This window comes from Nicotiana attenuata, unplaced genomic scaffold, assembly GCF_001879085.1.
Source record: "Nicotiana attenuata strain UT unplaced genomic scaffold, NIATTr2, whole genome shotgun sequence".
Classification (NCBI taxonomy): domain Eukaryota; kingdom Viridiplantae; phylum Streptophyta; class Magnoliopsida; order Solanales; family Solanaceae; genus Nicotiana; species Nicotiana attenuata.
The window spans coordinates 11,180-24,732 of NW_017673776.1; the positions used below are offsets into that span (position 1 = coordinate 11,180).

Consider the following 13,553-nt stretch of genomic DNA (forward strand, 5'->3'; position numbering starts at 1 on the left):
AAATGTTTTCCAATTTTCCCATGTTGGTTGGCTTAAATGTTTTGGAAAACATTTTCCTTCAATTGAAGGAAAATATTTTCCTTATCAAGAGAAGGGAAAACATTTTCCAAAATTCCTTCTCAACCTTCCCTACTCTTACCAACCCACTCAACCCCTCTCTCCAAAAAATGTGGGTTTGGAAGGTTGTTGGTTTGAAAGTTTATGACTTAATGTTTATTATATCTAAATTATTTATGAATACTCTTGAGAAGTTATTTTCCTTAATTTGCGTACCAAACACCGGAAAATGAATAAGATTACTACTTATTTTCCAAGAAAATATTTTCTTGGAAAATATTTTCCACGGAAAATATTTTCTGTTATACCAAACACACCCTTCATCTTTTTTTTATTTTAGCTCCAAATCTCCAACTTATAACCTACTTTATTTTTTTCCAGACCAATGTTAAAGGTGTTTTGTTGCCTCCTGTTTTATTTTTCTCTCCTAATTTGCTTGTAACTCAATTCTAATTAGTTGTGCTCCTTTGTTTTGCCTTTTTCTGTCTCGCTCATTTGTTCTGCTTCCTTATTGTGTTTTGCCTTCTTCAGTTTTGTTTTTTAAAATTATTTTTATACATAATTTTGATAAATTTAATATTTAAACAATTGAGAGTATTTTAGTAAACTTATCAGTTACAGTACAGTACGATACAGTCAAACCAAACAACAAAATATTATTTAACAATAACAAACAATACAATCTATCCAAACATTGTATTCATAAAACGATACGGTACAATACGATACAATACAATACAATATATTATAAAACGATAGGGAACAATGATCCAAACAGAGTGTTAGCAATTACACCAATTCTAATTAACTGGTGGCTTTCCAAACAGCACCTTAAAGTAAACCGGAGGGTAAGTATTGATTATGTGGGAATACATTTTGAATAACCGGTTTAAAGACAAAAATAAACCACATGTTCGTTAACTCTCCCCTTTCTCTCTTTGTAATAGGCCATTCCTTCAATTACCAAAAACCTCTTTAAACTCCTTAGTGCGCGATTCAAACGGCGCCGAATAATTCAATTCAATGTCGAAATGGACGAGGGAGGAGGACAAGCTATTCGAACACGCCCTGGTTCTGTACCCTGAAAATATCGCCGATCGGTGGCAATTAATCGCCGATCATGTACCCGGAAAAACAATTGAGGATATAATCGCTCATTACGATGACCTCGTTCACGATCTATTGGAAATTGATTCGGGTCGGATCGAACTCCCGACCTATACGGATGATCCGGTTGAATCAAACAAGAAGAACATTGAAATTGAGAGGAAAAAGGGTACCCCTTGGACTGAAGAAGAACACCGGTAATTTTTTTATTTTTTTTTACAATTTCTCATTATTTCTGTTTTTGAAAATTTTGACTGAAAATATCTTCTCGTGAATTTTTTTTGTTTTAATAATTGGATAATATGGAAATGCTATTAAAAAATCTTCTTGATTTTTTCTCTCTTTTAATTAAAGGTGAAATTTTGTGTACATATTGAATTTGGTATTGTGGGTTTTGTTTATCACATATTCAGGTGGTTCTTTTGTCATTTATGAGATTCTGGGTAAATATAGAATAACAATACTAGGTTTTAAGTAGTGGTGGCAAAATGGATAAAGAAAACAGTTATCCATCATATTATCCACTGAAAAACGGGTTGGATAATGAACTTTTTAGAAACGGGCCAAATATGGATAAGAACCATGTTATCCACTTTGAAAATTGATAACCAATGGATAACTGATGGGTTAACTTTAACATTTGTAAAGACTCAAATTGGAGGTTCCTCAAGTTTGGGAGAGTAGGAATTCTCCCAAAAGTGATCATATTCAAGAAGATATTATTCGGTGGTTCTTCCATTTTCTATCCGTATTAAATATGGGTCGGGTCGGGTCGGATAATTTAACCGTTTTTTTGCATTACCCGTTTTGACAAGCTCATACCCGACCCGATCCATCAGACCACTTAAAAGTTAAAAGGTGTGCTTTCTGCTTTGATCATTGGAGAAGAAAAGGGATTCTTTTTTACCCAGACAAATAAGAAGGAAAAATGTACTTTTTGGTTCAGTTAGCTGCCTAAGAGTAATCATCTATATTTGATCTTAACTAAAAGGCAGAGAAAAGTGTCTGCCTAAGAGTAGTCTTATCATAAATTACTTTTTTTCTCTCTGTACCAGTGAACTGATAAAATTTAGAAGTTTCGTTCTCTGTTGTGTGATCCAGCATATATGCAATGGTTTTCTTGTCTGTAAGACTGTAACTACGTTGAAAACAAATCATTCATGCACAGAGGCTGATCAAGGATTTTAATTCGATTGGTTTACGCTTTAGGTTGTTATAACTAAACCCATTATACTCCTGAAATTATGGGTTCAGATTCTTGTATTTGTTAAGATTCTAGTGATGTTGTACATATATATGTTTATTCCATGTCTGAAACCTGTACTTGTGCTCTACATCCGCTATAGTTCACGTGGCAAAATGGGGATTTTCAACTTGGGAGGAGGGCGTGGGACTTCTTTTTTTTCAGATTGAGACAGTTGGCCTCCTAATCTTCGTGAGAGTAAAATGAATATTTTGATAGACGTGGGCAGTTTTCATTGTTGGGTATTTAGATCTTAAAATTCAGAAGGCTTGTTTGATTGTGCTTAGTATTGTCGTGAATTTGGTGCTTGCAACTATGAACTTAGAAATGTTGTTGACGGATTCTTGCCTTGCAATTGGATGGCCGATTAGCGCGTATCTATAGAGTATTTATACATAGAATTGGAATACTAGTGGTGTTATATTTAATTGTATTAGCATAGCTGTTCTATGATTGTTAGTATATGACCAAAAATCCTAATATTCTTGCATAGGTTATTCCTTATTGGGCTGGAGAAATACGGGAAGGGTGACTGGAGAAGCATTTCAAGAAACGTAGTGGTAACAAGGACGCCAACACAAGTGGCAAGTCATGCTCAAAAATACTTCATTAGACAGCAGGCAATGAAGAAAGAACGAAAAAGGTCGAGCATCCATGATATTACAACTGCAGGGGATACCAACCCAGTACCTCCTCAAAGCAGCTTTCAAAATCAAAGAGGTAACTTTACCATGTAGAGGTAAAAAGTAGGAAACAGAACACTCACTCCTGTAAATAGAAGGATCACCTGCTATCAAAATTTCGAACTTGTAAAGTTTTATTTTCTCTAGTTGACAGTTGATTTTAGTTAGTGAATCCAGGAGCTTAAAGAATGGATTTTCTTTTTCTATGTGAGCAGAATGGGTGTACTTACAGGGAGAACAGTTAATGAAATTGTTGGCAAATGGTTGAAAAACAGAATGCTATTCAATATTTTTTTTTTTGGTTGCCTTAGTTGTGATGATGAGTATATTCCATGGTTGCATGGTTCTTGCTGTCATGTGTTCACTAGTTTGTGGCTTTATGGTCGTTTTGTGTTTTGTTTTTCTGCTAGTTTTTCGCTTATCTGCTACAGAGCTGGTAAATGAACCTGGAAAATGGTTAGAGCTGTGGTACATAAAATACGAGTATTATCAGGAATATTCAATATTCTTTCTTTCTTGTGGCCAAGATAATGTTTGAGAGGAATTTGAAATAGTCAACCTTTTGTGTCTACGGGATATTTTCCTCTTTTCTGATTATGACAAGGAACTCTTACCTTGGAAAAACTAAGAATATCACCAGCTGTTGCATAAAGCAAGTTTATCCAAAGTGAACCTAACAGTAAGATAAGGATCTAAATAAAGCAACAAAAACAAATAGTACTAGAAGCTAAATCTTTACTAGCAACCTAAGGGTGAGTTTTATTAGCACAAAGCTTTTCCAACTCTTTGGCAACTTCTTCAATTTCTTCATCTCCTTTGGAACGAAGCATTTCCTTCATATCACTTGCCTTTTGTCTCACAAATTGACCTTCCTTCTCCACCACCACTTGGTTGATTATGGCTGCAACTTCCTCTCTATGAAGCTTTCCATTACTATCCCTCACAACTTCCACAGCAATACCAACCTCTTCAACAAGCCTAGAGTTAACTGGTTGATCAATATGCATTGGCATCGCGATAATCGGAACCCCATATTTCATGCTTTCCATTACAGAACTCCATCCACAATGACTCACAAATCCGCCAATACCCTATTGAAAAACCCTTTAGGTAATGCCTCTTCAAGTTCTATATCTTCCCCTTTTTGGAACCTTATAGGCCATATAAAATTCACCTTACTATTTTCCAACCCATAAGCAATCTCCAACAAATCTTCCTTAGACAAAAAATATTCACTTCCAAAAGATACAAAAATTGTGGATTTCTCCTCTTTTTCATTCAACCATGTTATTAACTCTGATTCTCCGTCATCAAGAGTAGGTTCTTGAACTAATGGACCAATTGACACAACTTTTTTCCCAGTTAACTTAGTGATATAATCACTATATTTACCCTCAATCTCCTTAAAACTTTTTATCAAAACAATATCACCATATAGGTAAAAACAATTTCTAACTCGCTTTTTATCTTCCTAAAGCTTTTCCACAGGCATAGATGATTCATCTTTCTTTATACGAGCCATCTCATAGTCACGATAATAAATAGACGAGAAGGGAAATTTTATACCTGGCTTATTGAAATCATGCAACATATAAGCAGTCATTCTAGAGCTACTAGTAATAAATTCAACAGCAGGGATTTTTAACTCAGCAGCAGCCTTTGGAGCCCAAGGTTGGAGAAAATCATAAATCAATAAATCGGGCTTAAGGGTTTTCAAGATTAGGGTAAAATCAGAACTGGCTAAGTCAAAAGCTTCTTTGAGGGTGTTCATAAGATGAGGTGGGAGACCATTGGTGGTGTGGTGACAAGGAAGAAGATTAGGTAAAGTTTGGAGATGAAGTTCCAAGAATTGGATCGATGATGAAAATTCCTGGCTAAGTTTTTTCTTAATAGAGCTTAGGTTTACTGGCGTAGAACACAAGTAAATAGTGAAGTTTCTTTGGCTAAGCTTTTTGGCTAACTCTAAGAAGGGAGAGATATGACCATAACCCAACCATGGAAACATCAAAACTCGAAGTTGTTTTTGCATGATTTCTTGAGTTTCTGATCTTCTTTCTTAAACTTACTTTTTTCTCAAAATTTTTATGCATGCAGAAAGGGATCGAAATGGGGGTATTTTATAGTTCATTAACAAGTTTATTATATGGTAAGTTGGAAAATATTGAAAGATCTATTAGTGTTTAAAGCACAAACACGTACAAGGAAAATGCGACTACATATTTTTGGTATAGATATCGCATGGTTCATTTTCCTTTTACGTTGATTCACTCTCTTTGTTTTTCTTCCTCTTCCTTTTCAGTTTCTTTAACTGGCTTTCTTTTCCTTTTTTTATTTCTGGTAACTATGCTAATTGGGAACCTATGGTAGTTATTTTATTTTGGATTAGTCGTCATGTCTCTAAATTGCATCTTTATACCTTTTTTTTTTCTTTTTAAATGTTGCCCTATATTGGTTTTCTCACGGTAATAGCACCAGTAAGATTGTATGCTTTTTACATTATATGATCAAATCTTTTAAATACATTTTAGCAAGCCTAGATAGGTTTCTGCAATACTAGCTTCTCTATCTTGGAATCATAACTTTTAAGAATCAAAACTTACGAATGATACGGTAACATGCACTGAATTGCAAGTTTTTTGTTTCTTAATGATCATTATTCTGAATTTTACTTGAAGCACCTAAATGCTGTTGGACTCGGATAAATATCACTTGATTATTTTCAAGGGTTAGCGTAATTATATTTCGCCTTTGAGATTACGTATGAGTATCTTTCTTTTGTTTGACAAAGGGAGTGTTATTTATAGACAAACATTAAGAGCAATAACCACATCATAGTTTACCTTTTCTTCTTGCATCCTATAGTTTGTCTGGGAATATACGCTTGACCTGGACAGAACAAACAATTCAGAAGACCCAAAAAGATGGACCTAGGTCCACTGGATCAATAGGATCCACATTGTTCTGAACATTCTTTGTTTCGATTAACCATTCTATATCCGAACTCACTGTCCCAACTAATCCAGGTTCAACCTAGGCAGCCCCAATAAGGACATCACTGAGCACATTTTTGGTCCACATGCCTCGCTATCATCCCCATGGGGTCGAGTGAATGACATGATTTCATGAGCAACATATTTACACTTATGATTCACCATGAACAGACAAAAAATGCGGTGCAACATAATCAAACTGGTCCAAATCAAGATGATATTGATTCTTGAACAACGTGTGTTTTACAGCCACATAGAGAACTTCAAGGATGAAGGGAATGGAGGATAACAACAAACTATCGAAATACTTTGTACAAGCACGAGCATTATCAAGAGCAACACAGAGTCGTTATCCGTTTATTTGTCAAAGGTACTTGAACAGTTGAAAGCAAGAGTTTGACAAGACAGTTCAGGCGAACCTAGACTTCAGCTCTTGTGACCCTCTTCTTCAGCCTTCTGCTTAAAGAAAAAAAAAACTAAGGGGGTTAGGAAAAGGCTCCAGTACAATCACATACACACATAGACTAACAATTTAATAGAAGACCCATGCATATATTTGTAGCTGGACAAACCATCAATTCCGCACATGTATTTCTCAAAATTCAATTATTTTTGTTTTCTCCAACTAAAAATGAGATTGAAGAAATAAATGTGCAATCTAGGATGGCAATGTGAATGGTGAGAACATTAAAAATAGCTTCGTTTATGAAATGGCTTACATATGAACAAATGAAAAGGATTATGAAACTGAGCAGCTTTAAGCCCCCGAACCTTCTGATAATTCCCTACTCTCCTTCACTATATTCTTTCCTAAAATACCACATTGCCGGAGCTAATATCCAACAATTCAATTTGATTTCTTTTTGTTGTGTAGAATGGGTTAAGGATGGGGGACTTGTAAGCAAACAGATAACAATACGTTTGAGATTTGCAGGCATGCAAAATATATATTAAAAAAATTGGATGTTAGAACTTCATTAAAGGTTCAAATCTTGTCTTGGCAAATGCTCAACCAGAAAAGACAGGTATTTGCTTACCGCACCCATTATTTCTTTCAATATCATGTCTAAAATACATGCAATTGTGGGTTTCAAGTAGAAGTGAGCAGTGTATATGACATAATATTACACAACTGATGCCCATATGTCAAACCTTAGATTTATTAATATGGTCTAGAATTTGAGAAAGTTGGCTAGAACAATTATACGCAATTCCCATCCATATCAGACTCACCCATATCCCAATTCTCATCCATGCGCCACCTAGTTCAAAACTTTTCCAGTGAGAGTTTAAGAAAGATTAGCAGAGTAATGTAAAAACCTAAAATGGCTCTCTTTTTCACTGTTACTTGCAATTTTCTTCCTCAAATTGTGCAATGTTTTACTGGGAACAAAAAAACTCATTTTCTAGAGGCTCTTGTTTTGAGTGAACATAAAGCTTTACTTATAATTGTAGTGGAAGGTGGACTCGGGTATATGGTTGCAGAGTAGTGGTAGCTTTGATAAAAAGGGTGACATATTGTTTACAAGCTGGTGGGAGGAAGTCCAATGGAGTAAAAATTGGATGGCTTACCAGAAATCAGAATAACTATTTCCCCAATTTAATGTATAATATTTTGATAAAGGGAAAACATTCAATATTTAAACACAGCCAAACACAGATACCCAAACTGATATATACCAAATGGAGCAGGTAATCTTCTTTCTGCTTAGTTACAAAATGAGGGAAATGAATTTCCAGCATCCTAAGGAAATTCTCACCCTATGAGAACTAAAATATGCAGTTTTTTATTTACAATTTTTTTTTCTTTATCAGCTGTGTCTAAAATCTAAGATAGTAGCAAAAATCAAGACATATAAGAAGCAACAAAGTATAACGGAATAGCGAGTATATGTATGACTATAATATAAAACAAGAGAAAAGAATAAGAGAAGGATCCAAACCTTATCAGCCTTCTCTTTCTCAGCTTTCTCTCGCTCAGCCTTCTGCTTAGCCTTCTCCAGCCTCTCCCTTTCCATTTTCTATTCACACCAAAAAAAACATGAATATCCAACCTAGCACGAACTTACATCATATTTCAAAAGGAGAACACATCAATCAAATTCGCTCCAACCCCAACTATTCGGAGTCAATGCCAATGTTTTAAAAGTGAAAAGCTCAAAATAACGACCATGTCCTTGGTGTTTGAAGCAAAACTCAAGAAGTGAAGCACTTGCTTCTTTGAACTAAAGCTCATAACTATAGAAAAGTAAAAATACTAAACATGTATGAATTTAGTACTATAAGAATCAATTTACGATTAAAACAACTAATCTTAACATCCAATACAATAATGTTGATATTAATCAAACTTCTCAAAGTTGAGATTCAAAGAGCCGACTGCTTTTTGTTAGGATAATTTGCTGTCATTATTTGAAGTACACATTTCCCTGAAGAGGATGGTGATAACCTGTTGCTTTGCATCGTTTTCATAGCTTCAGAAGGGGTGACTTTTAATAGCACAATCTATTATTTATAGTAATGAGTAATTATTTTACACACACATAATATACATATATGTATGTATGCATGTCTATAATCTTATAGTAATTGTTTTACACTCTCATGATTATACATATACATATGCGCGCGCATACACATAAATATCAGGTTCAGGCTGAAAGTATTCACTTCTGTCTATGAATGATTAGATCCGCCTATTTTTTGGGTCAACTATATAAATCATCTATATCCATTTCACTCTATTTTTCGAGCACAATCCATTCAAATAGGAAATGACAACAAAAAACACATTACTACGAAAAAGGAAAAAGAAAAAAGGGAAAACATGAGTACCTGAATGTAAATGGTCTCTTGAGCACGTTCTTCTTCGCCGAGGACACGACCTTTGCCGTCACTGAAGTAGCGAAGGCCTGAAATGGATGATCGCTGAGCTACACTGCTGCTTTCCATTAAACGACGGAGTCCACAGCGTGAAACGACAGATTTCATTGCCATCTTTTTTCTCCTAGATAGATCACTAGTTTGTAGAAAAAGTCTATTGAACCAACCCTAAGGGTCATAGGCCTTTTGGCAAGCTCTTATAGAGAACAGTGTAGTGGGTCCAGTTCTTTGACCGGGTTTTCGGGTTATGGCTAAGATGGATTTATTGTTGGGTTTGGGCCTCTAAATTTGGCCCATCAAGTTTTGCTCTGTGATTATTATAGGACTTTACATGATTAGCCAGGCTGAGCAAGAAAATTACACACCTCTATCCATTTACATAATTCTCCCCTTAAAAAATGGCACAACATAGTTTTGTACGTTGCATAATTGTATACCTCTAAAGTATACAACAATAAAAATAGCTGAATCATGTTATTGTATACAACATGTGAATTGTATACCCTGAAGGCATAAAACGTATATACCTGTTGGTTCCGGTAAATTTTCCTTAATTCTATGTAAAAATAGCATGGTCTAGCCAGTTTTCGGACTGGTCATTCAAAAATAGCCGGCGTTTACCAAGTCAATGAAAAATAGCCAGTATTTTGCTGCAACAGAGACCGGTCCAGCATAATATACTGGAGTTCGGTGCACCTGTGTATGAACTTCCAGCATATTATGCTGGAACTCCAACACATGGAAAGTTCCAGCATAATATACTGGAGATTCGAGCACTTGTGTATGAACTTCCAGCATATTATACTGGAGTTCCAGGATAAGTATGCTGGAACTCCAGCATAATATACTGGCGTATTTTCTGGGTTTTGAACAGTGTTTTCGCTCAGATTTATCTTTACATGAAAAGTGGCTAAATTTCGATTACTTTTGATACTAGGCTATTTTTGAACGACCACTTGTAAATCTGGCTATTTTTAAATTTCTCCCTAATTCTATTGGGTCTAATCAGCCCTTCCATTCCTCTGAATTTGGCCCATTAAATTTTGCTTTCTGATTATTTTCCTGGTAGAAATACTCAAATACCATTATTGACGCTAGTTTTCAACTATAATTTTAGGCTTATTTGAATGATTGTTTATGTGCACATGTAGCATTTGCTTCTAGACAAACCAACTGTAAATTTTAGTACCGGTTGGGAGAAGGTGGCTTTGTTTGGAAGTTAAATGATTTAGATGAAATTCTGAACTTGTGTTGTAGATGAACACAGAAATAAATGATTTTTCATTTTTCGATTAATCAATAGAGAAATCAGCGATAACAAAAAGTTGGAAGAGAAATTGGCAGTCAACTTTTATCTAGTCAAAAACTAGTTAATCCCAGTATAATACATAAGTATTTTAGGTTTCAGAAGAGCAATAACAGCTTGACTATAGATAAACATCCCTCCACTGATTACATCATTCATATTACTGTGCTCTGGCAACAGGCTCCAGTGCTTCAATTGTCACCACGCTATTACCTCGGATTACCTGCAACATCAATCATGTACCAAGGTGAAAAACAATGACCACAATAGTTGACGGATTTCTAGAACAAACGAGCTTTTGAGATAACTAAGCTTAAGAAGATGAAAAAACAAAATTTTCATCAAAGTATAAGAAAATCGACTAGATTGAAATAGAATTTATCGTGTATCACAGTTTCATCACCGCATCAAAAGTCTTGGAACAGGTGGAAAAAAGGCCAAATTTATGAACATGGGACAGAAAGGGAACATAGCAGCAGGGACTCACCACCATGCCGATCTCATTCTTCTCATTGCCATTAACCTCAACAGTGTTGTCAATGACCAAATTCATGAACTGATCAAACCCACGAAGAGTCCCCACAACTAGGCGGTTGGCATTCAACTTGACTGCAAAAGGTATACAACGTTACTTCATTCAGAACAGCAACCTCATAAGGAAATTGACTAATAAAACAGGTTATGCGATTCAGACAATGAACATTGATCCTTAAACAGTACACGTGCTGCAACTTCTTACACCAATTAAATGAAATTGCCTTTGGTTAATATAATGAATCTCTTTATCTGTTAGTTTAAGGCTCACACATGAGGAACCAAAATAATGGTGGGTTGTAAACTGCATTGAAAATGCAATAGATGCAAAGAGTATACCATCTTGTTTTTCACTTTGCCTTACTTTTTAACATGTCCACCTAAATAAAAGTCACTCTTCTTTTAGATGTAGATGATACGCCATTGAATTTCAGTTAATAGTTTTTTCCTCAAATTCAGACATAGATAAAAAATTGCAATGTTTTGAAATGCAGAATCAGTACTTGTTGTACAACCCTCAGGCATAGATAAAAAATTGCAATGTTTTGAAATGCAGAATCAGTACTTGTTGTACAACCCAAGAAGCATCATATTAAAAGGGGCGAGAAAGGTTTTACAGTCTCGATGATTATGGAACCAAAACAAAAATAACAAACCAAATTAGTTGGAGTTGCCTATATGAATCCTCAATATCCATTACGTTTTGTTTGGACATGTTTCATCCTAATACTCAACAATTTATCTTTTTAAGACTGATGGACCAGGGTGATGAAGTGCTAGGGACTGAACTCAAACACGTGGCCTAAGAAATAAATTAACCTACTTACACCATAATCCTAAGAACTTAAATTTTAAAAAATAAGAGTGAAAGAATACATAAACGATAAGCGGCCTTAAGTGCCCTGAACCTTAAATACTAAACTATATCCCTTAAACCCTATATTAGGTGCACCTTAACTACATTTTTCTGCTAACCAAGAAACCCCCCGAGTCAGTGGCATTCGGTTCAAAAATCAGTGGATAATAGACTCACTCATCTATCCTTCTCTACTTAAATACCAAGCTTTTGACGGCAACGCCCGAACACGTAACGTGCGCCTAACCCACACATCACAAGTTGTGCTCTTACCACTGGAACAAAGCCTTGAGAACCTTAACTACTAGTACTACTTAAACAATATCCTCTGAAACCTATATAAGCGGCAATAAAAACAACAACAACAACAACAACAACAACAAAAAACCCAGTGTGATCCCACAAGTGGAACCTGGGGAGGGTAGTGTGTACGCAGACCTTACCCCTTCCATGAGCAGGTAGAGACACAAAGTTCAACAACTTAACCAAATCCAGAAAAATGGTATTTTGAAGCAATACCAAGTACAATAAGAGAAATTAAATCCAAATTCAGAGGTGTCTCAAATGTTATTATAAACAAAAACCTAAATAAGCAAAAATATAAAAGAAAAAGAATAGCAAGAGTATACATAAGCCATAAAATTGGTCCTCTATGCCCAAAACTATAAACCCTACTCAATATCCCTAAAAACCTAGCAAAAATTTCTCTTTTTGCGGATAGGTTCTCTTCAACTCTAAACAAGTTGCAGCAAAAAATAAGTAAACAGTCACAAAAAGTTCAACAACTTAAGTAAGTTTAAGAGAATGAATTTTGAAGAAATACCCACTAAATGTAACATAAATAAAATCCAAATCAAAACTCAGAATAATGATAAACAAATAAAAGGGGGTTGAATTTCAGATGTCAAAAACAAAAGGGTTTGAACTTACTTTGGAGCTGCTTGTCCATATACCTAACCAAAGAAAATAAAATAAAAAAACACAAAAGTCAGTTTCTAAAGAAGAAAGAAATTAAGCTACAGAATGAAAATTAACATCTAAAAAGAGGAAAAATAGATACTACAGAGCAAAATTATTAGGAAATTCATAAGAAGATGTAAAGATTGTATACATACTTTTTAAGATCCGGAGGCTGACCCGATCTGCTCATCTTTTCTTCTTCTTTCTGTCTTTGAGTTTACAGATGAGAGGCAGAGAGGTAACGAGCTGAATGTTTTTCGGATGTTCAGCGGCCGCTTGTTGGTCTATACAAACCCCTAAAAGGGTTTTAACTTTTGACAATTTATTGTTAGTTATACACCCATTTTTATAAGAGATTTATAAATAAAATATAAACTACTTTTGCCGAATTATTTTTTCAATTCAAATTGTAAAACGTCATCTATAATTCTTTTAGATGAGTATATTATTGCACTCATCCTCTTTTGTGATATGGAATGAGAATTTCGTAACAATAATAGCAATTACTACTACTACATATTAATCTCAAACTATTGAGCTGAGTAATACGAACCAACTATATGGATTTTGCTTTATTTTGATCGTTTGGACATAGATTTGATTGAAACAGTTATAAATAACACTGCTGACATGGACACTGACGCTTTAGAAGGAAACCTCATGGACATTCAGCCTGTGTTGAGGCAACCAACCTTCAAAGAAGTTAACTGATTTTATCGTGTGAATTAATTATAAATATCTAGGAATAGATCTGAGTGGGGGTAGGCAGTTGTGATTGCACTTTCTCTGTTCTCATCCCCATTTGGTAATTTCATTTCAGTTATTTAGTATCTTTAAGTTTAGTTCAAAAGTTAATGCAGTAAACCCACTGTTCTATTGTTTGTAAAATCGTGTTTGCTTCATTGGTGCTTTCATCCGGAGGTCTTCAATGGAC

General features: G+C 35.0%; 3 protein-coding genes and 1 pseudogene across 3 annotated transcripts; 1 reads left to right on the forward strand and 3 right to left on the reverse strand.

The window, feature by feature from the left end:
- Positions 1 to 934: 934 nt before the first annotated feature.
- Positions 935 to 3,400, forward strand: LOC109217245 (transcription factor DIVARICATA-like). Its single transcript, XM_019381477.1, has 2 exons — positions 935 to 1,361; positions 2,901 to 3,400. The coding sequence occupies exons 1-2, from the start codon at positions 1,081 to 1,083 to the stop codon at positions 3,142 to 3,144; spliced, it is 525 nt and encodes a 174-aa protein (XP_019237022.1). The 5' UTR covers positions 935 to 1,080; the 3' UTR covers positions 3,145 to 3,400.
- A 115-nt stretch (positions 3,401 to 3,515) lies between these two features.
- Positions 3,516 to 5,198, reverse strand: LOC109217241 (annotated as a pseudogene).
- A 1,071-nt stretch (positions 5,199 to 6,269) lies between these two features.
- On the reverse strand, positions 6,270 to 9,148 carry LOC109217244 (uncharacterized protein At2g27730, mitochondrial-like). The gene is made up of 3 exons (XM_019381476.1): positions 8,916 to 9,148; positions 8,024 to 8,101; positions 6,270 to 6,536 (listed from the first exon to the last, which is right to left on the reverse strand). Exons 1-3 carry the CDS (start codon positions 9,075 to 9,077, stop codon positions 6,507 to 6,509), a joined length of 270 nt encoding a protein of 89 aa, XP_019237021.1. The 5' UTR covers positions 9,078 to 9,148; the 3' UTR covers positions 6,270 to 6,506.
- Positions 9,149 to 10,278: 1,130 nt separating this feature from the next.
- On the reverse strand, positions 10,279 to 12,938 carry LOC109217243 (probable small nuclear ribonucleoprotein G). The gene is made up of 4 exons (XM_019381475.1): positions 12,775 to 12,938; positions 12,590 to 12,612; positions 10,757 to 10,878; positions 10,279 to 10,492 (listed from the first exon to the last, which is right to left on the reverse strand). Exons 1-4 carry the CDS (start codon positions 12,807 to 12,809, stop codon positions 10,430 to 10,432), a joined length of 243 nt encoding a protein of 80 aa, XP_019237020.1. The 5' UTR covers positions 12,810 to 12,938; the 3' UTR covers positions 10,279 to 10,429.
- Positions 12,939 to 13,553: the final 615 nt, after the last annotated feature.

Excerpts from the sequence above, each read along its gene's own strand:
- LOC109217245 (XM_019381477.1), top strand. The coding sequence starts at position 1,081 with ATGTCGAAATGGACGAGGGAGGAGGACAAGCTATTCGAACACGCCCTG. Across the intron at positions 1,362-2,900 it reads TGGACTGAAGAAGAACACCG|GTTATTCCTTATTGGGCTGG; the intron begins GTAATTTTTTTA and ends ATTCTTGCATAG.
- LOC109217244 (XM_019381476.1), bottom strand. The coding sequence starts at position 9,077 with ATGGCAATGAAATCTGTCGTTTCACGCTGTGGACTCCGTCGTTTAATG. Across the intron at positions 8,102-8,915 it reads AAGAGACCATTTACATTCAG|AAAATGGAAAGGGAGAGGCT; the intron begins GTACTCATGTTT and ends TGGTGTGAATAG. Across the intron at positions 6,537-8,023 it reads AGAAAGAGAAGGCTGATAAG|AAGGCTGAAGAAGAGGGTCA; the intron begins GTTTGGATCCTT and ends TTCTTTAAGCAG.
- LOC109217243 (XM_019381475.1), bottom strand. The coding sequence starts at position 12,809 with ATGAGCAGATCGGGTCAGCCTCCGGATCTTAAAAA. Across the intron at positions 10,879-12,589 it reads TATGGACAAGCAGCTCCAAA|TCAAGTTGAATGCCAACCGC; the intron begins GTAAGTTCAAAC and ends TACCTTTTGCAG. Across the intron at positions 10,493-10,756 it reads AGAATGAGATCGGCATGGTG|GTAATCCGAGGTAATAGCGT; the intron begins GTGAGTCCCTGC and ends TTGATGTTGCAG.